The sequence below is a fragment of the Prunus avium genome, chromosome 4 (genome assembly GCF_965620075.1).
Source record: "Prunus avium chromosome 4, drPruAviu1.hap1.1, whole genome shotgun sequence".
In the NCBI taxonomy this organism is placed as follows: Eukaryota; Viridiplantae; Streptophyta; class Magnoliopsida; order Rosales; family Rosaceae; genus Prunus; species Prunus avium.
Genome location: NC_142287.1, coordinates 27,975,769 through 27,998,899, shown reverse-complemented (window position 1 = coordinate 27,998,899; position 23,131 = coordinate 27,975,769). Strand labels below are relative to the sequence as shown.

Below are 23,131 nucleotides of genomic sequence, written 5' to 3'. Positions count from 1 at the left end.
GGATGCTATTACCTATGTAGTCTATCTCTTGAATCATTTACCTTCACGAGTTTTGGATTTCCGAATTCCTATGCAGGTACTGACCCATCATATCTCTGTCTCTTCTATGCTGACTCTGTCTCCAGAGGTGTTTGGTTGTGTCGTCTATGTTCACCTCCATCATAATTAGAGAAGTAAGCTGGACCCTTGTGCTCTCCGCTATGTCTTTCTAGGTTTCTCTCCTCATCAAAAAGGTTACCAATGCTATCATCCTGCTACCCGATGTTTATATGTTTCTATGGATGTTACCTTCATTGAGGATGATATGTTCTTCTCTCGTACAGCCCGAGCATGTCCTTCAAGGGGAGACTAGAAGTGAAGGACATAGCTGGCTAGATTTACACGGGGGAGTGGTATTGGATGGTTTGATATAAAGGGGAGAACAGGCCAAACCTGATACACCGGCCGAACCTCCTACACCAGCTGAACCTACTGTTTTAACTGATGTCACTACTGTCACTGAACCAATTGCCCCCATGAAGCTTATGTAATAGTACCCGATCAAGCTCCCCTAGATATTCCTAAGGTAAGTAATTTTATTCATAGTGCTAATAATTCTTATGTTCTACTGCCTAGACGGAATTGTGGGGTTCCACCTGATCGTTACTCACCAAAAGGCAAATCAAGATATGCTATTGCCCATTATGTGTCTGATCACAGGTTATCTCCTCAGTGTAAAGAGTTTGTGACCAGAATGGATGGTATTAAAATTCCAACTCGTGTTGATGAGGCATTTAATGATCCACAGTGGGCTGAAGCCATGAATATTGAAATGGAGGCACTGCAAAAAAATAATACATGGGACATTGTTGATCTATCAAAGGGAACAAAACTTGTAGGATGCAAATGGGTGTTTACAGTTAAATATAATGCAAATGGTACTGTGGAGAGGTACAAGGCAAGATTAGTAGCTAAAACATTCACTCAGACGTATGGAGTGATTATCATGATACTTTTGCACCTGTGGCTAAGATGAATACTGTCAGAGTTTTGCTGTCCTTAGTAGTATACCTGGATTGGACCCTGAGGTAATTTGATGTAAAAAATGCATTCTTACATGGTGAACTAGAAGAAGAAGTGTACATGAGTCTTTCACCAAGGTATAGTGTTACTAGTGACACAAGGAACGTCTGCAGATTAAAAAAGACGTTGTATGGGTTAAAATAGTCACCTCGGGCATGGTTTGGTAGATTTACTGCAGCTATGAAGAAGTTTGGTTACCAACAGGCCAATACTGATCATACTATATTAATTAAACATAGGGCTAGTAAGGTAACTTGTTGATTATTTATGTTGATGATATGATTGTAACTAGTGATGATACTGTAGAACTTGAGGAACTACATAAGTGTTTAGCGTCTGAGTTTGAGATGAAAGATTTGGGCAGTTTGAAATATTTTCTAGGAGTGGAAGTCACTCGATCTAAACATGGCTTATTTCTTTCACAAAGGAAGTATATCATAAACCTGCCAGCAGATACTGGAATGCTTGACTGTAAACCAATTGATACACCTATTGTTGAGAATCATAAACTTGGGGGTTTGTGGATCAAGTCCCAACTAACAAAGAAAGATACCAAATCTTGGTTGGGAGATTGATCTATTTATCACTGACACGCCCTGATATTGCATATGCGGCAAGTGTTGCTAGCCAATTTATGCATTCACCTAGTGAGAATCATATGGTTGCTATGATACGCATTCTAAGGTACTTAAAGTCTGCTCCTGGGAGATGTATATTATTTAAGAAAAATGGCCACTTGGATCTAGAAGGTTACACTGACGCAGATTATGCAAAGAATATTATACATAGACGTTCTACATCAGGTTACTTCACCTTTGTTGGCGGTAACCTAGGTACGTGGCGTAGCAAGAAGCTACATGTTGTGTCTTGGTCCTCTGCAGAGTCTGAGTACAGAGGGATTGCCCAAGGGGTTTGTGAAATACGGTGGTCGAGGTGATTACTTGCTGAAATTGGGTTTAGACCGGATGCTGCTACAAAGCTCCACTATGATAGTCTGTTCGCATTTGAAATTGCTAACAATCTAGTACACACATGATTGAACTAAGCATGTAGAAGTTGATCGACATTTCATTAAGGAGAAGCTGGAGCATAAGTTAATTTATATACCTTTTGTACCTTCTTCGGAGCAGCTTACAGATATGTTGACCCATGCAGTGTCAAAGCGTCGATTTGAAGACTGTAACATCCCACATCGACCAACGAAGAGGGGGTGATGTGCCTTATATGTACATGCCCAACTCCATCTAGCACGAGGTCTTTTGGGAGCTCACTGGCTTCGGATTCCATGGGAACTCCGAAATTAAGCGAGTTTAGGCTAGAGCAATCCCAAGATGGGTGACCCACTGGGAATTTGCTCGTGAGTTCCCAGAAACAAAACCGTGAGGGTAGGGGCCCAAAGTGGACAATATCGTGCTACGGTCGAGCCGATCCGGGATGTGATAGAATGGTATCAGAGCCACTCTATCGTGTGGTGCTAGTGTGCCGACGAGGACGTTGGGCCCCTAAGGGGGGTGGATTGTAACATCCCACATCGACCAACGGAGAAGGGGTTATGTGCCTTATATGTACATGCCCACCTCCATCTAGCACAAGGCCTTTTGGGAGCTCATTGGCTTCAGATTTCATGGGAACTCTGAAGTTAAGCGAGTTTGAGCTAGAGCAATCCTAGAATGGGTGATCCACTGGGAAGTTGCTCGTGAGTTCTCAGAAACAAAACCATGAGGGCAGGGGCCCAAAGCGGACAATATCGTGCTACGGCGGAGCCGATCCGGGATGTGACAAAGACTCACTTGACAAGTTGGCTATTACCGATATCTATGCACCAACTTGAGGGGGAGTGTTAAGCGTGAGTCAAAGTCAACGTTACTATTAGGAATAGAATTTGTATTTTATTGTAATTATCTAATTTGAGTATAATTATGAGATTTTTTATATATTTCCTATTTGCACCCACTCTATGTAGTATATATATCCCTCCTTGAGTGAAGAATAAGCATATCAATTTAAACGCTAATTACTTTGGGAAATTGACATAGATAATCACAAAAGATAAACCATAATCAAATATACTCACTTTATAAATTTCAATAAGAAATACTCACTTTGTAACATGAAAGTACCCAATTGCCCTTCATATAAATAAATATGTATTGACCCCTTATCGCCTCAAAAATTCATTTTCTGAAACCCAATTTCTCCCTATTCCACTCCTCTCTTGCATTCTCCCAAATCTTGCCCAGGCATGACTTCATAGAAAATAGAGAGAGTAGCAGCCACGGCGACGACATCGATGAATTCTCCAAAGCTTGACCCAGACACTAACACTGAGCTCGATACCAATCCAAACCTTAATCCTAACCCTAATTCTTCAAACTGGTTAGTCCCCACCTCCTCCAATGGCCCTGATACGACTTCTCAAGTTTGCCGGAGACTCCGCTGGCGAGGCATTCATGCGCTCCATTTTTCGCTACGCCCTCTCTCTCTCATATATATATATATATATATACACACAGTGGCGGATCTAGGAATTTTTTAGGGGAGGTGCAATATAAAGGTTAAAAATTTGCAAAGGGCTCAAGTAAGGTCTTGGGTTCAAGTCTTAACATTCGTGTAGTGTGTTGAAAAAAAAAGGCTAAAAATTCAAAAAAAAAATTATACAACCAAATTCCCTTAGAATTTAAACAATACTAATTAATGCCACTCATAATTAAAACAAATAAGAGTTTTACATCTACAACTAATTGATTATAGTCTATATGGATATCAATTAATATGAACAAAATCCTTGTCATTGACACAATTAGTTTACCAAAATTCACATCAAATATGATTAATCTAACAAAATCCAGGTCAATTACATAATTAATCTAACAAAAGTCAATACCAATTAATCTAACCAAAAGCATATGTAAATCAGAGGTCATGAAATAAAAGTACACGTGATTAAAAGTTTGGGGTAATTTTCGATGAATTTTTTGGCACACATATGAGTTTTTAATGAATTTTTTAAGTTAGGCCAATTAGAAATAGACATGTGTCGGCTTGCTATTGGACCATTTAAAAAAGAATCAAAATCAGAAGCGCTGATGCAGAGTCTTCTTCTTCCTTGAACTGTGCCTCTGCAACTTTCTTCAAATATTTTGGAAAAACTTCGAAAATTCATAACTTTGGCTGTGGAGCTCCGATTGATGAACCGTTTTCTCCTAAATGCTCATGAGATCGAGCCCAACAATATAAGGTAAATATTCAGGGTCTCACACTGCAGCAAACAATACAACGTCTTTGAGGCATTTAGTCGAACAATTGGTGGGCACTAGCAAAGGGGCAAATTCTGGCATCTCCAAGGAAGTTTCCGGCAAGGGGAGGTGCAGCTGCACCTCCTTGCGCCTCTGTAGATCCGCCAATGTGTGTATGGTACAGGTTGACTTGAACATTGCAGGCTTAGCTGGGAAACAATGACCATGAGATTATTCATATTCTGCAAGTTAAACATGATCTTGAATTATAAATTTGCCTGCATTTGCAAAGGATTTGGGGTTCGTTTAGTTGTAGAAGCAATTTAAGGGGCCATATATAAGGCTTTGCCATTTATATTGTGCATGGCTCTGTCTACACCTCCTACACAGTTATGGTGCTTACCCAATTGAGATTGAAAAACGAGCAGAATTTTTTTGAAATTGTGAATAACGTGAGAGATTATGTCAATCCATTTATTTTCTTGAATTCCTTAGTTAATTACGGATTACATAAAGTCAGGTTTAATCAAGTTTAATGAACAAAAACAAAAGTACCACGACTTTTAAAACACAAGCAAACTGAAAGTTATAAAGAAAATTAGCAAGTACATGTAACATCCATAAGCAAGCAAGTACATGTAACATCCATTAGTGAGCTTCTATTCTATTGAGGGATCCCTTAAATAAGTTTATTTGAGGGACTTGTAGGGGTCATTCCGTATTGTATTTCACTAATCCAAACGGTCTATTTTGTAGATATTCATTCAAAGATCATCTCTACAAAAAATGACTTGAATCCGATATCATTTGACCACTCAATTTAATTATTAAAATTTTAGTACTTTCTTGAAGCATCGTGTTCATTGATTTTGTAGGACACAATTAGATGTCGAAATGGTTTCCGATTTGTCTAATTTTTTGCAAGGATAATCTATAAATGTAGACTTAAAAAATAGATGATTTGGATCGTTGAAAAAAAAATCATAAGGGACCCTAAAGGGTGTCCCTCAAATAAAATTATTTTAGAGATTCCTCAATAGAATATATATATATATATATATATATATATAGATCTTAGAAGATCTTGATCACAATATATATAAAGATTATATTTTCCCCACGCAACGCATGGGCTCTATTTAAAATCCTCGAAGTTCAATTCTATATTATTAGGCAATCCCATTTGAAATATTTTTGAATATGTCCCATGTGTAATAATTTTGTCACGCCCGAACCCACGGATTTAAGTAACCTTGGGTTAAGACGTGATTCACACCTTAATAATAGAATTTAATAAAAACTATAACTAAAATGTGAAGAAAAATTTAAATAAAATAAATATTTCACATAGGATATTCAGCGGAAACGACAACAAGTGAAATCTTAAATTTTTTACATTATTTTACAAGTTAGAACTACTCTAGAGTTCACTAAAAGAGTAGCTCATTATTCATCCACAAGTTAAGTGCACAATGCACTCTATAGATATGCCAAAATCATCACAAGCTCTAGATTTCAATTTCGGTACCTGCAAAATCTATAAGGGGGTGAGCGAAACCACAGCTCAATAGGGCCATAAACCTTTTTGCAGGAAATCGATATAATTAAATTAAGTGACATACAATCACACAGCCAAATATCATATTATTAATAATAATGCATGAATGCTCTTCATCTAATCCTGTTAATTTATATAACTGGACAAGCAGACATGCACGTCCCATACCATGGTTATACCACTTGGTCCCGAATGCCCATTTATATGAACTAACACTCATCTCAATCATCCCAAAATTCCCCTTTTGTTAGTCATCTTGTCTAACTCCCTATCGCCAGTCCCGAATCACCCAATAAAAATCTGTGCACCGTGGGATCCCTGAGACCTGGTACCTGCCAAGAGTTAAACTCAACTACACGAAAGACTATTTCCATTACTCTCTTTTCCATTATTATTTTCTCCATCCAACAATTCTAGCCAAATTCCATGACATGATATAATTATGCCATTCACAACAATGTAGCCATTTAAAACATCATCAATGCATATATAATTATATCAACATTGTTCAAATAGTTAAGAGTATGTAAACACCCAATACAAGGAACGTCAATCAAATTGTACCACGCATAATATAATGCTCACAAAATTTAATTAAATCAATCTCTGAAAAGAAAAAAAAAAGGCCCCCAAGAAACCCCTACCTTGACACCAAAGTTTTTGCTAGAAATGTAAGGTGTTTCCCAAATTTCCACTACATTCACAAACTCAGTTTCTCACTCTTTTTCTTACTTCCTCTACCATTATTTCTCACGTTGTTTTTTTTTTCATTTGCTGTGCAACTCACGTCCTATATATATATATATATGGAAAAAAGTCGGCAGTAAATGACTTCCTATTGGATGGTGTAATGGCGGTTGATATATATACTTCCTATCCAAGTAATATATATAGTAGATAAGGAAGAATGCCTTTGTGACTCTTCCAACTCCTCCAATCCTATTCTTTTCTTTTTGGTGAGTTGGCTAATTTCTTGCTACTTAATACGGTTTTCACTTTGACACGTATAAGGTCTATGAATTGACAAAACTACACTAACAAGGACTATTAATACATATCCATATATACAGTCCCGTTCTCTTGGACCCCTATAGTCCAAGGAAACTGTGGTCACCCACCATTAGATCTAATCTAATGGTTAAGCAAAAACAAGTTTAAAAATCAATATGTTATCATTTTATATTAATTTTATTTAACAAAAATTAAAATTAAAAAAGTAAAAGAAAGCAAAACATGCTCTCTGGAGAAAACGAAGAACATGCCCTTGCATCCATCGACGTTCACAGCCACCCAACTCCGGTTGAAATTACAACAAACTCGGGGAAGTGAGCTCGATGGCCTCAACAGGATCCGAAAACTGACCCATTTGAATGGTGAAGATGAAGGACCCGACCCATGAGAGAATCTGGTCATTGGCGGCAATCTGGTCGAGAGGAGGGGCGAGATACGACAAGCAATTCGCTGTTGGGTGGGTGGCTAGATGTACTGGTCTTTCTTCTCACCACACCCATCCACATGACAGAGAGTCTCATGGAGACAAACACATAGAGAGGGGCGGGTTGATGTGCTTATGGAACAAGGAATGGGGAGATTTGGTGTGGGGCTGCCTTTTTTTATTTATTATAGAGATCTTGTTTTTAAAGATTTTATTTAGAATTTTCTAAAGGTGGAGTTGGAGGTTGATCTTCTCCGTTGTATGAAGGAGATGGTGGAAATTTAAGGGTGGTTGAACACAGTTTTCTTGGACCACAGGGGTCCAGGAGAATGGGACTGTCCATATATATATATATTGGAAAAATTAAGCAAGTCAGGTTTAATCAGGTTTAATGAACCCAAACAAGCTGAAATTTATAAAGAAAATTAAGCAAGTACATGTAACATCCATAAGCAAGCAAGTACTGAAAATGATTAGAAAGATCAACATATAGATTAGAAGATCTTGATCACAATATATATAAAGATTATATTTTCCCCACTCAACGCATGGGCTCTATTTAAAATCCTCAAAGTTCAATTCTATATTATTAGGCAACCCCATATGTATATATATATATATATATATATATATATATATATATATATATATATATATTGAGTACGTCCCATGTGTAAAGATTTAATCCTTAATTACTGCCTAATAATTTGGTCCTTTGCTTAACTGGTCATCAAACTTACATTATTAGTATTACTAATCGTTTCAACCACTACTACAAAAAACGAAATAGACGACGGGACTTCACCGTCGTTGTAATACTTTGAAAACCGTCGTTAAATCGACAGTCGTCTTTTGGAGTATCAAACTACGACGGCTTTTCACCGTCGTTGTTTATGTGTAAAGACGACCCTTTTTTGTTCAAAACCGTCGTTATTTATGGGTAAAGACGACGGTTTTTAAAAACCGTCGTTATTTATGGTTAAAGACGACGGTTTTTGTTTAAAACCGTCGTAATTTATGGGTAAAAACGACGGTATTGTGTTGAAAATGGTCATTAATTATATGCACATACGACAGTTTTTCCAATAAAACCATCGTTTTATTATCTTTAAATATGTCATCTAATAAGTTCTCAACCTTTTACATTTTAGTTTTTTGTTTCCTATGATTCTATACAATGATTGTAACTAGAAAACCAATTATAATGCTTTATTAACAAATATATGCACTCAAAAATTATTTCTTTCACAAAACTTGAAGATTCAAAAGTAATTACATAGTCAACCAATCTTTATTCTATTACACACATACTTCCTACCAATAAATTAAAATAAAGGAGCTCACAAATTCTACTAATTTGATCTGAACTTTATCAATTTGTTCTTGGGTTGACATAGCTCTGCCTTCTTGCACATTTTCCAAGTTGTTGTATTCCCCTCCCCTGTAACAATATCAGCAACAGCAAGCCCTTCTACAAGACTTGCAAAATTAACATCAAACTCCACAAACACAAATCTTACTTCAGCAGTCATGTTGTTTTTGTCCATGCACAGTGCGTCTTGTGTGAGCTGCTCTGAGAAAAGATAACCATAAACAAATTATTCCTGAAAATAACAATAGGGATAAAAAGCAGAGCCAAAGTAAGAGAATGGGTTTAACTGAACTACTCCAATTATCTATAATCAATACCTAAATCCAAACCTATAACCCATACCAACAGCAGCAAATCTGAACTCAAAAACAAAGATTCCTTTAATTCTTTTAAAGAAACATACATATATATGGTAACAGCCATTCTCTGTGGCCATTTCAGCCACTTCTTCTTTCTCCAATCTGCCAAACTAAAGTGTATTAGAATTGCTTTGAGTATTTTAAGTAACCCTTTTCTTGATGATCTGATAATTGCTTTTAGTTCGAGCTTTACCAGTGAGATGGTCCACCAAAGAGCCATTTGAGATGTTCTCAAGAACAATAAATACAGTGCTAGTTGTAGTTAGATGGTCCTGATAAGTGACAGTGCAGTGTCCAAGAAGGCTGACCAAATGCCTACTCCTCAGCTTTGACAAGGCTTCCATGCTCTGGTTCAAGTTTTGGGGCAATTGCTTCTACTTTAATTTCACACATTTCACTTGTACTGGTAAACCATTTCTGAGCCAGCCTTTGTAGACCTGTAATGTAAATATTGCACATAAATAATGCTATCAAGTTGATGAACAATAATGTTGGCTCAATCAAATAATGCATTCAAAGCCAATAAACATCACAAATTCAATGTTAATACCAGTCCCTGAGATCCTTCTCCCATCAAATTCGGGCATCGAAATTGTTTGTTGCATCATCAATTTCTTCCAATGTAAATACACGATATGGTGGGAGCCCAAGTGTTGGCAACCTCATCATATGGGGCACACGCCCTGAAAAATCCAAATCAATATAATCAGCTTCAATGCTTCACGAACTAAAAACCATAAAGCATGCATCTTTGTTTTCTGTTTTTTTTTTTCAGTCATTAAAATTAGGGACTTTCAAAGGAATTAAGGAAACAAAGAGGGCCTTACTTGCATCGATGTTTGGCTTTGGGGAGCTTCAAACGGAACTTTTCTCAACCATGGATCTATTAAATTTATCTTCTCTGTTCCTCTGCCCTGCCCTGCTCTTTTGATAATTACCAAAATCAACAACCCAATGAGTGCAGCCACACACACAACACGGAGAGAGAGAGAGAGAGTTTGGCTACCCATAAGAATCCCGGAGAGTTTGAGATCCATGGGAACTGAAGGATTCAAAAGATCCTCGCTGCAAACAAAAAAATCATGAAAATTTGCATCGGATTTTTAGACAACAAATCAGAAGAAGCCTAAGCAAACTCCTAGAAAAGTAACTTCGTACCTTTCTGGTCCACGAGGAAGAAGATCTAATCTAAAGCTTATGAAATGGAAGATGGGAATCCAGATGGGGGCTTAAAAATGGTCGCGATGAGGAAGGGTAGCTTCCATGGGCAGCGCGAGGGAGATGACGAACGCGGCAAGATCGGTGACCTGAACGGCTCGACGGAGATGGCGATCAAGGCAAGTTCGGTGGACGGCGCGAGGGAGATGTGCTTCATAGATGTGAGAAAGGGTTTTCTTCTGAAAGGTCGTGATGTAGTACAGTGTTTGAGAGAGCGTGGGTTTTCTGAAAAGCTCCGCGCTCGCGAACTTAAAAGTTAAATTTTGTTTAGCGCCTCCTAAAAACACGACGGTTGTAATAAGGTATCGTCGTAACTTTATAAATTAACCCAAAGCATCAGCGTATTAGGCACCTTATCACGACGGTATTATAACACTCGTCGTCTTTTAAAATACCACGACAGTTTTTATATAAATGGTCGTCTATTGGGTGTCGTTGTTTAACATAATTGTAGTAGTGAACTCTTTGTGATAATTAAACAAATACTTATCTACCAGCCTATTAATGTGCTTGTGTGTGTACATATATATATATATATATGCCATGCAAAATATAAGAACCACACTATCAACATATTTAGAGAAAATGAACGTTCAAGTGGAAGTTATCTCCAAGGAGATCATCAAACCCTCTTCTCCAACCCCAAACCCTCTTCGCCATTACAAGTTATCTTTTCTTGATCAACTAACTCCCCCATCGTATACCTCTTTGGTCTTTTTCTATGAATTTAATGGCGAGACCCAACCCGCCATTAATGAAGTATCAAAGCACCTTAAGAAGTCCTTAGCCAAGGTCTTAACCCTTTTCTACCCGCTAGCCGGACGAGTGAAAATCGATGATCATTTTGTGGACTGCAATGATGAGGGAATTGTCTACCTTGAGGCTCGAGTAACCAACTGCCGGCTTTGTGATTTTCTCAACAATCCGCTCCCTGTTGAACTCAATAAATTTATCCCATTTGCGCAAGATGAGCACATTGCAAATGAAATTGCCCTCGGTGTCCAGCTCAATATGTTTGAAGGAGGCTTTGCCATTGGTCTATGCACTTCCCACAAGCTTGCTGATTTGCTATGCATGCTCATGTTCACCAAAGCTTGGGCTGCCATTGCCCGTGATGAAGCTGAAATACAGCGTCCCCAATTTGTTTCCGCCACACTCTTGCCACCCAAGGAGATCACCGGCTATAATTGGGGCGCTGGTATCGCGACGAAGAAAGTAACAAAGAGGTTTGTGTTCGATGCCCCCACGATAGAGGATCTCATAGCAAAATATACAGGCTTGCAAAACAATGAGAAACAACCGTCGCCTGTCGAGGCCTTATCGGCTTTCATGTGGAGGCGATTTGTGGGAGCTACCAAGGATGATCATAATGATAAGAATAAGTTGCACAGCCTGATCCACTCTGTGGACTTGCGTCCACTGATTGATCCACCGTTGTCTCCATATTCTTTTGGAAATATTTTTGGTAATTCTTTGACTGCTCCCTTCTTAAGTAGTGGGGATGATGATGATGGTGATCAAGAATCTTCTTATGGCATGGTAAGGCGGGTACGAGAAGCAATAAGCAAGATTGACAAGGACTTCGTGAAAAGACTACAACATGGTGATGAGCAGCTGAGTTTGATCGGCCGGCTTGCTCAAAGTGCTAGCAAAGGGGAGGTGGTTACTTCTTACCACAGTAGTTTGTGCCAATTTCCTCTCTATGATAATGATTTTGGTTGGGGAGACCTACATGGGTGAGCTTACCACCACTGCCTGTTGCATTCCTAAAAGGACACAAATTAATGTGCAAACAACCAATTAAAAATACCCGCAAGTGCACGAATCTATTGAAGTATAGATTATGTAAGTACGGGGTCGATCCCACGAAGAACTTGTCGGCTTCCTATAAGTTCTAATTTGAGTACAAAGAGAACACTTAATTAACACACCACAAATGCACAAATGAAAGAGGGAAACTAGAAATGAGTAAAGAAGTGTAAAAGAAATAAAACAACACAAGAAAACTAAAGAAAAACACAAACAGCACTTTTTATCACCCTTTTATCACCTATGAACAGTGCTAAAGCGACCGGTCGTGAGGCAGAAGCGACCGGTCGTTTTTGGGCAGAGTCGAAACTCAAATTTTGACGTGAAAAGAGACCGGTCGTCAGGTAAAAGCGACCGGTCGTTTTTGGGCAGATTCGTTTTCTCTGTTTTTCAGTTTCGACCTCTGTCCAGTGTTTTGCCTATAACTTTCCAACCGTACGTCCAAAATTCACGTTCTTTATACGGTTGGATTCAGCACAGAAAATGCAAGAACACAACGCGGACCAAAAGTCCAAAACAGTTACGAAAATAAACAGAATTCAGTAAACAAGACACACAATGTAACAAACACACAACTCACACACACATTGGGGGGGGGGGGGGGGGTTTGGTTTGGTTCAAGTGACCTAATTCTATTGCATGAAAATAAATGGACTTTGAATTTAAATGAGAATGGCAGAGATGAAATATCAAAATGTGAAAGTACCAAGTAACAAACACTAGGGTTTCGGAATCCACCCTAAACAATTCTACCAATGTTCATGGATACTCAAGTGATGAACTCTAAACGTGTTGATGAAGATGTTCGCAATCAAGACCATGGGTCGTGGCTCAAGACACATTGATTCTCTCTAATATACGTAAAGTGCATGGTTCGTGCTACAATACTTGTGCCCTCCCCATAACCGAACCTAGGTATGGTTCGTACTTCGATTCAATTACAAGGAGAACCCATTAAGTTCAAAGAGAATATGAACATCACAAGAATCCTAATAGCATGGTGTTTACATTAGGTATTCAAGAAACCAAATCACATGGATGATTCTTACTTCATCCATTTATTGCTTAGGATAACATGAAGATACACATAATCCCAACAATCTCAAGAAGCATGCTTTCAAAGATGGCCAACCAAGGAAAAACACACATCAAGGATAGATTAATTTGGTGAATTGGAATTCATCAACAATATCTAGAAATTCATACACTCAAGCATCAAAACAATAAGGTAATCATGTTTAGGGCTTCAACCTAAGCCCTAGCTATGGAGTTTAGTTGCTCATACTTATTCCAAATACAAACTCAAAACAAAATTAGAAAGAAGTTACAGATTTTGTGAACATGGGAGCTCAAGGTCTTCAATGGTGGAAATCTCTTCCACTTCTTGCTTTGTTGCTCTTGTCTTCCTCCTTGAGCTCCCTAGCTCCAAGCTTCATCTCCAGCTCCAAAATCTCTGCAAAATTATGGAATGATTCTGATTGCAATTGCTGATGCTCTTTGCACTCCTTTTGCTTCCCTCTCTCCTCCTTTCCAGCTTTTACTTTTAGTATTCTAATGCAAAGTCTTCACCCATTGTCTTCTTGTCCCCTTGCAAATGATGAAGCCTTGTCCTCACAAAGATGCCAAATGCTTCAGAAAATATCTCATCTACTAAGGTAAATTCTTGTTACCAAGTGTTATGGTAACAAGAATAATCAAGATGACACAATGGGGGTAAAAGCTGGCTAATTCCGGATTTCCAGAGCTGTGGTAACATGCTGGATTGGTTGGATAGGCAATACTTGTCCAATGGAGCTCAAATTTGGATATGTTGTAGTTAACATCCATTGGAACAAGTCTCATGAAGATCATGACCTCATCCGAGCACCAGAGCATGTTGATCCCAGGCCAAGAAGTTGACCTACGAAAATGAACAAAAACAAAGTTTATAACCAATAATGCACTTTTAGCTCATTTTCATTCAAACCAAGGTAAAATCTAAGAAAACACAAAAAGGAAGTAAAAAGCTATAAAATGTCAAGAACTAACTCAAAATAGTGGGTGAATAACATGAAAAATCATGTGTAAAAATGAACCGAACACTGCCCGTGAAGGACATAATAGTTTTCCTCGACACCAAGGAGCCTGGTGGAGTAGAGGCATACGTTAGCCTTGCCAAGGAAGTCATGACTAAATTTGAAAGTGACACCTCCCTCCGACGAAGGGTGGGTACGGGTCGGGTCGGTTCTGCAAGTTCGTGCTTAATTCATCAACCAGCCCGATTCAATCAGGTTGTAACATTTCACACCCGAAATCGAGCAAGTGTTATTAAGAAACCAACCCAAACCAAACTAATGAAGCTCGGGTCAGGTTCAGTTTGTTTGGTTTGCTTCTGAAGCTTATGAAAAAATAGTTGGCGTTAAAACCTATAAGGCTTCTTGACGCTTTTGCAATTTAAGTTGATTTTAGGCCACACTGTGGCCTACCTCTCCTTGTAATTGTTTTTCTTATCAATAAGTTTCTCTCCCTGAAAAAAGAAAAGAAAAAGATTTGATGCCAAATGAATAATGAAAGTGCGTAACTTCTCATGACTAGTGACTCCATTCACTTGACTACAAGTTTCCAACAATTCTACTGTTTTATTGTGCTAGAAAATAAGCAAGCTATCAAGGGCTAGCCTACAATTTTATTGATATCACAACCATGGCAGAGGAGGACGGTACTAATGACCAGCTCTCTTATCAGTACTCAGTTGGTGACCCTAGGGTTCAGAGAAGCATATGCAAGCAGCTCCTTGTTGCTTTCAAATAAGGCCATGTTCTCTTGGCTCAGAGTCACCCAAGCTTCTATTCCATTGCCATCTCTTTTGTCCATCAAAACAGTTACGTTTTTCTGTGCAACAGCAACGTAGCTCACCCATGATGGCTTTCCCCACCCGAAATTGGCTTCATAAAATGGAAACCTACACCAACTTGAGCAGATAAACTTGTCTATGTCATTATTTTTCAACAGATTTATGTACCATTTCATTTTTTGCCCTGCTTCGTTAGAATCAAATACTACTACTGCAGCATAATGTTCTTTTGTTTCTTCAAGTCCTCCCCTTATTTTTGCCACCAAGCCTTTCAAATCTATCACAGTAGTATTCTCTCCAGAGTGAGAATAGTCGGCTGTCGACAAATTTACTAGATTCCCAACCAAGTTTTCTGGCAAGGGTGGCACTGCCAATTTACGCATGTCCACAGAGTGAGAGAAGACTGATGGCCTTATTAGACTAGTCCCCAACATGTTTGATGATGATCTGGATGATGCTTCAATTTTGCATTTCCAAATGAGTGCTGAAGCTGCTTCTACTCTTGTTGGTTTGGGCACAACTGAGCTGGTTGCCTTAGATTGGAGATTAGCAATCTTTGAGGCATCAAACACAAACCTCCTTGTCATGAGCTTTTCCTTTTCGACTTCCACGGATAGCAGTGGGTCTGAGTTAGAGAAATTTAGTGGTGAAAACAGAGACGCAGCACCAAATTTGGGAAGCATTAACATATTTGACTGATCACGGGCAGTTGCAGTCCAACAATTGATGAATGTGTTTAATGTTGCGGCATCACCAAACTTATGAGAAATGCTAAACCCAATTGCCATTCCACCACACTCAAACAAGTTGACTTGAACAAGAAGCAACGTGCCGGTGCCCGCTTCTCTGGACTCGGGTTCAACTGGTAGGAATCGTCTTAGCATCTCGGCATCTGGGTGTTCAAAAATCTCCGATAAGGAACACTTGACTCGGGCTTCCACAAACTCAGCTCCATCATCTTTACATTCAATCACGGCGCCACCTTTGATTCTTCCTGCCAAAGGGTAGAAGTGAGTGAGAGTTTTAGCTAAGGATTGCATTAGATGCTGACATCTTTCATTGGTGGCCATGACATTGTTGCTAGTAGCATCAGCAGCATTGGGATAGAAGAGAAGGATTGGGATGTAGGTTTGAACGGCCATCTGATCCAAAATAGAGAGCTTATAATTTCTAAGGTGATGAGGAGTTGGGGAGGATGGTTTAACTGTTTGCCTCTGGATGATTTCAACCTTGATTTCTGTGGCCATTTTGCTCAACCTTGATTCCAAGTTTTGCAAGCACAAATTGTGAATTGGAACAATGGGGCTGGTCTACCTTATAATGGATCGGGTTCTACATTGAATTGAATATAACTAGAACTACTTTGTAGGCAAAAGCCCCACTACTGGCTGCCTCTCAAAGATTTCAACCTTGATGCTCTGTGGCCGTATCTTGATAATAGATTCTGTAAAGTGTGGAAAATAATGTCATTAATATTAGACCGCGGCATGGCCTGCCTTAAACATTGAAGAACTACATTGAAGAACTACCTACTTTTGTGGAATTTTGTAGTTGATTATCCAATTGTAATGGGATACAATTAAGTCAACTTGACAGTTGAGTTAATTTCTGGAGCAATTAGGCGGCTGTGCTATACAGGTAGCAGTCCCTAGCAGTTGCTTGGCTATTATGGCTAATCACCACCGAAAATCCATACGCTACCTTTGTTGACATTGTGAAAGGAAACTCTTGAGAGGGCTATGATACCTTTTTTGGCATTGTGAAAAGGAAACTCTTAGGCTAATAGCTAGTTGGCCATTATCATTAATTGTATGTAGATACGTTTTACCGTTTAGGGTCAAACTGTGATTAGGACATTGCTTGCCTCATTCATGTAAATTAATCACAGTTTGATACATGCAAAATAATTCATTAAAAACACACACACACAAAAAAAAACAAAATTTGCATACATGTCAAACTGTGATTGACAGGAGTACAAGTTCTACTTACATGGGCATGATGCAAGTATTTTCCGTAAGAGTATTTATAGTATGAATTAGTCAAACTGTGATTATTTACCTAACATTGCCATACTGTGACAAGTGGAAACCTTTGTACATTATTTACCCAACATTACCAACCTCTTTAAAATTTTGAGAATAGAGTTGGTCACCACCATTAATTGGTCATGATCATATTGTTGACGTGGGTCTCCTAATCAATCAAGGAGATTTATTTCCTTGATTAATTAAGGGATTTACTTTCCCATTCTATTAAGTTGACAAATCTTTGTATAATTATGAGATACTTTCCTAATTCTTTACTATATATCATTCCTTGTAAAGCACTCTGTAAACTCATATATATACCTCCTTATGGAGAAGAATAAAATTAACCTAGCATATTCAAATCCATATTCATATTTTAGCATGGTATCAGAGCAATCGATTCTCGGTTGTCTCTAAATCCTCGTATCGAATTTTCTTGAAACACAAACCCTAAATCCAATTCCTCATATCGTATTCCTCATATTTCCATATTCAGATTCCGATCTTCATACCCACATCCTCATATCCTGAAACCCTAAACACATCTTTTTCTCTTATCCTTAAATCCTTCCGTTGCCATGGATATTGTTTCCAAAACCATCGAATCCACTTCCTCTTCCCCCCAAATTGTTTCTATTTAGAGTGATAACGCTCCGTTTCCTACCGGCATCATCTTGACAGAGACCAATTATGCCTTATGGTCTCAGGTCATGGAGTTACGTATTGCTGGCCGCAAAAAATTGGGATACCTCACTGGTGACACTCCGCAACCCTCTAAGCTCTCCTCCACTTACAGCAAATGGTGTACGGAGAACTTTCGGGTCAAGGGGTGGCTCATCGACTCCATGTCTCTAGACTTGATGGGTCGGTTCATCCGTTTTAGTACCGCCAAAGAAATCTGGGATGCCGTGAAGAAAACCTACTTTGATGGTGGGGATGAAACTTTCCTCTTTGATCTCAACAAACGGGCGTTCACCATTAAACAAAATGGTGCTCCTGTCCACAAATACTACAGCCAGCTGCAGACCATCTTTCAGGAGATTGATCATCGCACTCTGAATCACATGCACTGTGACGTCGACGTGACTGAGCGCTAGACTAAACTGGATCGTCTTCGTGTTCACATTTTTCTTGCCGGGCTTGATCCTCAGTTTGATCAAGTCCGGGGGGAGATTCTGCGAAAAGATCCCAAATTAGACCTTGACCAAACCTTTGCATATGTACGTCGCGAAGCTCAACAACGACTGAGCATGACCAGCACTCCAGACACTGCGGTTCTGGCCACTCAGCGTCCGCGAGGCCCTCCGCCCTCTACCGGTGGCGCCTCTCAGACTCAGGCCACAAGCCCTCGTCCGGAGCACAAATGCACTCATTGTGGTGGAAGCAAACATACTCGTGCTCGCTATTACGAACTCATTGGGTACCCGGATTGGTGGGACCACTCCAATGCTCCTCGCAGGAATAGGAGCAACTCACTCCACACATCTTCCGTCGCGGATCTTGTAAGTCCTGCTGCTCCAACTGCACCGGCTCCTGCCTCTGCCTCTGTAGCCACAACAGGTACCCAAGGTTATGTTTTGCATAGTTCCTCAAAGAAACACACATGGGTCATTGACACCGGAGCCACTGATCACATGACCTTTGATCAGGGACAAATTACCTCTCATACACCGTCTTCTCAATCGGTGGTGTCTAATGCCAATAGTACCCTCTCTCCAGTAATTGGGGAGGGTTCCCTCTCTCTCTCTGACTCCCTCACCTTGGATTCTATGTTGATTGTTCCATCCTTACATCATAATCTTTTGTCTGTCGCCCAAATTACTATGGCTTTGAATTGCACTGTAACCTTTTGGCCTACTCATTGTGTTTTTCAGGACATTCTCAGCAGCAAGATGATTGGTTGTGGTACTAGGAGGGGCAAACTCTATTATTTGGACCTGGCATCTGACAGTGAAGCCAGCCTCAGTCAAGCTTACAAAATTGGGGGTACGAGTGTTGAGAAGCAAACTTCCGAAGTATGGTTATGGCATCCCCGTCTTGGACATGCTTCATTTGAATATTTACAGAAGCTATTTCCTTCCTTATTTTCCAATTTAGATAGTTCTGGTTTTAAGTGTGACATTTGTGAGCTGGGCAAGAGCCATCATGTTCCTTTTCCCTTAAGTTCAAATAAAAGTTTGATTTGACAGGACCCGCCCCGAATTCCTCGGAACCCGGGACGAATCCTGTGGAAATTTTTCGACATCACATTGATGCCGAGCCCACTTACTAAGAACCAAGACTTTCTGCCGAAATTTTGGCAGAGTCTCCCCTGAAAATTGAACTTTCCCCAAATGTCAACCTGTTAAAAAAATTCACAATTTAATCCCAACTGGCAGCATGCACAAGTTATCAACATGCAAACACATAATAGGCCTCCGGCCTTCAGATAATTCGAAACAAAACCAACAATGCTCCTAAGTCAAACAATACATAAATCATACAGTTAATGATCTCAAACAACTTTACAAATACCACCGAAAACATCAAACCGGATTCCAATCCAATAATCACAACAGCATCCAATCACATACTCAGAATCGATCAAATCTTTAAAACATAATATAATTTGCGGCCGCACCTAGGTGAAACCCCAGGCTGCCTACGTACCCTTAGACAAGGGATCAAGCCACACGTAGTTCTCGTTATCAACAGTCACAACTCCGATAATAGACAATTATTTACAACCGAACCAACTATACATTTCAAATCTATTACAATTCCAAATCCGATAAAAATACATTGAAACATTATCACTTTCTTCCCAAGGCATCGTAATAAGAAGACATCACAGGCTTGGACTAGCTCCGACTGGCCTGGGCAAAATAAATCATCCGAAAGGCTTGGACAAACTCCGATGGGCCTGGGCAAAATAAATCTCCGAAGGGCCTGGACAAACTCCGACGGGCCTGGGCAAAAGGGTCGAGACTCGTCCAAAAGGGTCGTTCTAGTACTCTTCGAAGAGTGGGACTACCCCGGAAGACTCACGGTCAATCGAGGGTCAAACTACCCAAACTTGGTCAACCGGGCCCGCGGGGCCCACGACCTCCATTTTACGATCCGAAAGTTAATATGGGTTCCACAAGGTCTAGGATACACGTCCTACAAGTGTCTGCCGCGCAAATCTCACGGCCTGGAGTTCCGGGCCGAGGGGATATGCGTTAACACGCAGTTTCCTGCTTTTGGGTGCGGTGCAGTTGTGCGCGGGCGTGCCAGCATGGTCTACCGTGCGTCGATGTGTTGATGAGTGTTGGATGGATAAGTGGTGCGCCTGTTTGAACTCGTCTTCCTAATCAAACGATTGTAGCCGAGAGAGGAACTGGTCTCGGCTGTTAGGTTCACGGCCTGAACTACAAGGCCGTTGAGTGATGGTGTTGGTGGTGGGTTTTGGGCGGTGCTCCGGCGCGCTGCTCAGGGAGCGACGGTCGTGTGATATATGGGGTGAGTGAACGAACAACAAGGATGGTGCTCCGGCGCCTTGAAAATCAAGGGTCGTATGATATATTGATGAATGGATTTTCCTTACAATCTAACACTACTCCTAGGAAAGCAAGTAAAGATATTGAAAGTGCATTACAGGAAAAAATAAGTTGCTCCGTGGGAGGCTTTGTTTTGGTGTTGAACCCTTTGAATGTAGCTCGAGTCTTGTATTTATAGGAAGAGTCTCTGGAGGAGTAATCGAGGCTAAAAATCTGCATGGAGGAGCCTGATTGGAGCAAGTGGGCAGTCCAATCGACATTTGGGATCGTGAAGTATGGTGGTGTGACCCCAAATCCCGGTGAATCTCGGCCGCCGCTCTTGATCGTGGGTTCTGAGCTTCTGGCCGTGGAGACGCATTTATGGCCTGGATAGCTGGTGAACCAATATCTCAGGCTATCAGAATTCTTGTGAGAATGTCCGCGTCTAATCACTCTGATCCTCATCACCAAATCCTGACTTCAATCACTTCCCACCTTCCCTCATGCATTAAATGCTTCTTTGTGGCCAGTGGGTTTGCTGCATTAAACAGGAACTACTTCATTAAATGAAGCATGGGTCCCTGCTATCACGTGATGATCTGACTTTAATATTTCTGGCCGCGATTTTGCTTGGCCTCGGCCTCGGCCTGCGCTTGAGGCCGAGATGATCATGCCTTAGCATTTTTCTTTTGTCTTCAGGAAGGCAAAGCACCCTGGCGAAACGCTGCGTTTCAGTTTTTACGAACAAGTGCCAGGGCCGAGAGAAGGGGCTCCTTCGGCCAACTTATAGCCGTGATTTATCAGGCACAAACAACAAGTTTGGTCCGGATTGGACGGTTAGATCGCTTGCGATCGCACGATCGGACGGTTATCGTAAAACACAAACTTTAACTATTTAAATCAGAACATCCGGGGCTCCGATTCCCGATCCGCAAATTCCTACACGATCTTAGGAATACCTAGATCAATACATATTAAATTGGAAGCGATCCAACGGTTCTAACCTATCGAACCCGGAAATCACACAATATGTAAAATCCGTTCGGGGTTCAAACGTTATCCGAATTGAGACACGTAAAATCCTACGCGCTCGTGACAACCAGGGGATTGCATTGGGACATAAAGCCCCTCTGCTACAGTGCCCACGCGCTGGCAGCGCGTGGGTGTCCAAAGCGATCACCGCTCGCCGGAAAAACTTAGAATTGCAGGCCAAGACTCTTACCCAAGGTAATACACCTAATTTGGAGCCACTTTTATTCTTGGACATACCCCAAAAAGTCGACGAAAGTGGCTGAAAATGGAGGTCGAAACCGGCAGATTTTCTATCGCTTAATTGATTTCCAAAACTCAGAAATTTCTCAAACCTAACACAGCTCCGATTTTCTATCTCTCTCGTTACAACTCCGATTCAAGCCCACCGCATGTCTACGGACTCGTCTCAGTACGACCTACGCAAAGATACCATCCACTGCCACGAAATCCTCCCGGATAAAAATGACTAAATTACCCCTACTCCGAGGGCAAAATTGGAAATTCATATTTAAATAAATTAAATAATTTGATGGCTAAATAATTTAGGGTCGGGGTGTTACATGATTCCTTTTTCCCTTATTCATTCTGATGTTTGGGGCCCTGCAAAAATTTCCACTCCTGGGGGAGCTAGATGGTTTGTCACGTTCATTGATGATTGCACACGCATGACCTGGGTTTCCCTTCTCAAAACAAAAGGGGAAGTCAGTTCCAAATTTCAACAGTTCTATCACATGGTGGAGACACAATTTCATACCCGAATTCAGGTTCTTCGGTCTAACAATGGCGGAGAATTTCTCAACCATGATCTTACTGGGTTCTTCCAAGATCATGGCATCATACATCAACGCTCATGCCCTTACACTCCTCAACAGAATGGTGTGGGAGAACGAAAGAATAGACACTTATTGGAAGTAGTTCGTGCCTTACTCTTTGGTGCAAATATGCCTCGGTCCTTTTGGGGAGAGGACGTCCTCTCTGCAGCATACCTGATCAATCGGATTCCCTCTAGTGTCCTCCAGTTCAAAACCCTCCTTCAAACACTCCACCATCATAACCAAATACCTCCAACAAAAAACCCGGAACCCCGCATTTTTGGTTGTGTGGTCTTTGTCCACTTACATGATCACCAACACAGCAAATTGGATCCCCGCGCTGACAAGTGTGTTTTCATTGGTTATGCACCTCATCAGAAAGGTTATCGATGTTATCATCCTCCTAGTCAGAAGGTCTATACTTCGATGGATGTTGTGTTCCGGGAACACGAGATCTATTTTTCAGATGCACAGGAGGACACTTCTCCAAATTCAGAATTTTTTCCTTCAGAATTTTTTCCAGATTCGTTCCAGACTCAAAACGACCAGTCGCCAGCCTCTAGCGACCGGTCGCCAACGACTCTGCCTGAAAACGACCGGTCACCTGCACCCAGCAACCGGTCGCCCCCCCCAATTTTTTCCTGAACTTGTTTCGCTTCAGTCATCTCCTTGCCATCACACTTAGGAGGAGAAAATTGAAGAGTTCTTCAGCTCCGGAGAATTCTTCAGCTCCAGTACCACACCAATCACCTGCTTAGGACGTCATTCAGGTAATTTCTCCACCTGAAACTGATAACAGTAATGAAATATTTCTTGATGATTGCATTTCAGAAGGCACAGAGCCTGCGTATCATATTCCAAAAAGGAAGAATCGTGGT

At 40.5% G+C, this 23,131-nt stretch overlaps 1 protein-coding gene and 2 pseudogenes across 1 annotated transcript; 2 read left to right on the top strand and 1 right to left on the bottom strand.

Annotated features, from left to right (window-relative positions):
* Positions 1 to 10,825: 10,825 nt before the first annotated feature.
* Positions 10,826 to 14,441, top strand: LOC148295160 (stemmadenine O-acetyltransferase-like; annotated as a pseudogene).
* Positions 14,442 to 14,596: 155 nt separating this feature from the next.
* LOC110746011 (cocaine synthase-like) lies at positions 14,597 to 16,181 on the bottom strand. The gene has a single exon (XM_021946205.2). It carries the CDS (start codon positions 16,127 to 16,129, stop codon positions 14,777 to 14,779), a length of 1,353 nt encoding a protein of 450 aa, XP_021801897.2. The 5' UTR covers positions 16,130 to 16,181; the 3' UTR covers positions 14,597 to 14,776.
* Positions 16,182 to 16,874: 693 nt separating this feature from the next.
* On the top strand, positions 16,875 to 18,608 carry LOC148295159 (uncharacterized; annotated as a pseudogene).
* Positions 18,609 to 23,131: the final 4,523 nt, after the last annotated feature.

Coding starts and splice junctions, on each gene's coding strand:
- LOC110746011 (XM_021946205.2), bottom strand. CDS start 16,129: ATGGCCACAGAAATCAAGGTTGAAATCATCCAGAGGCAAACAGTTAAA.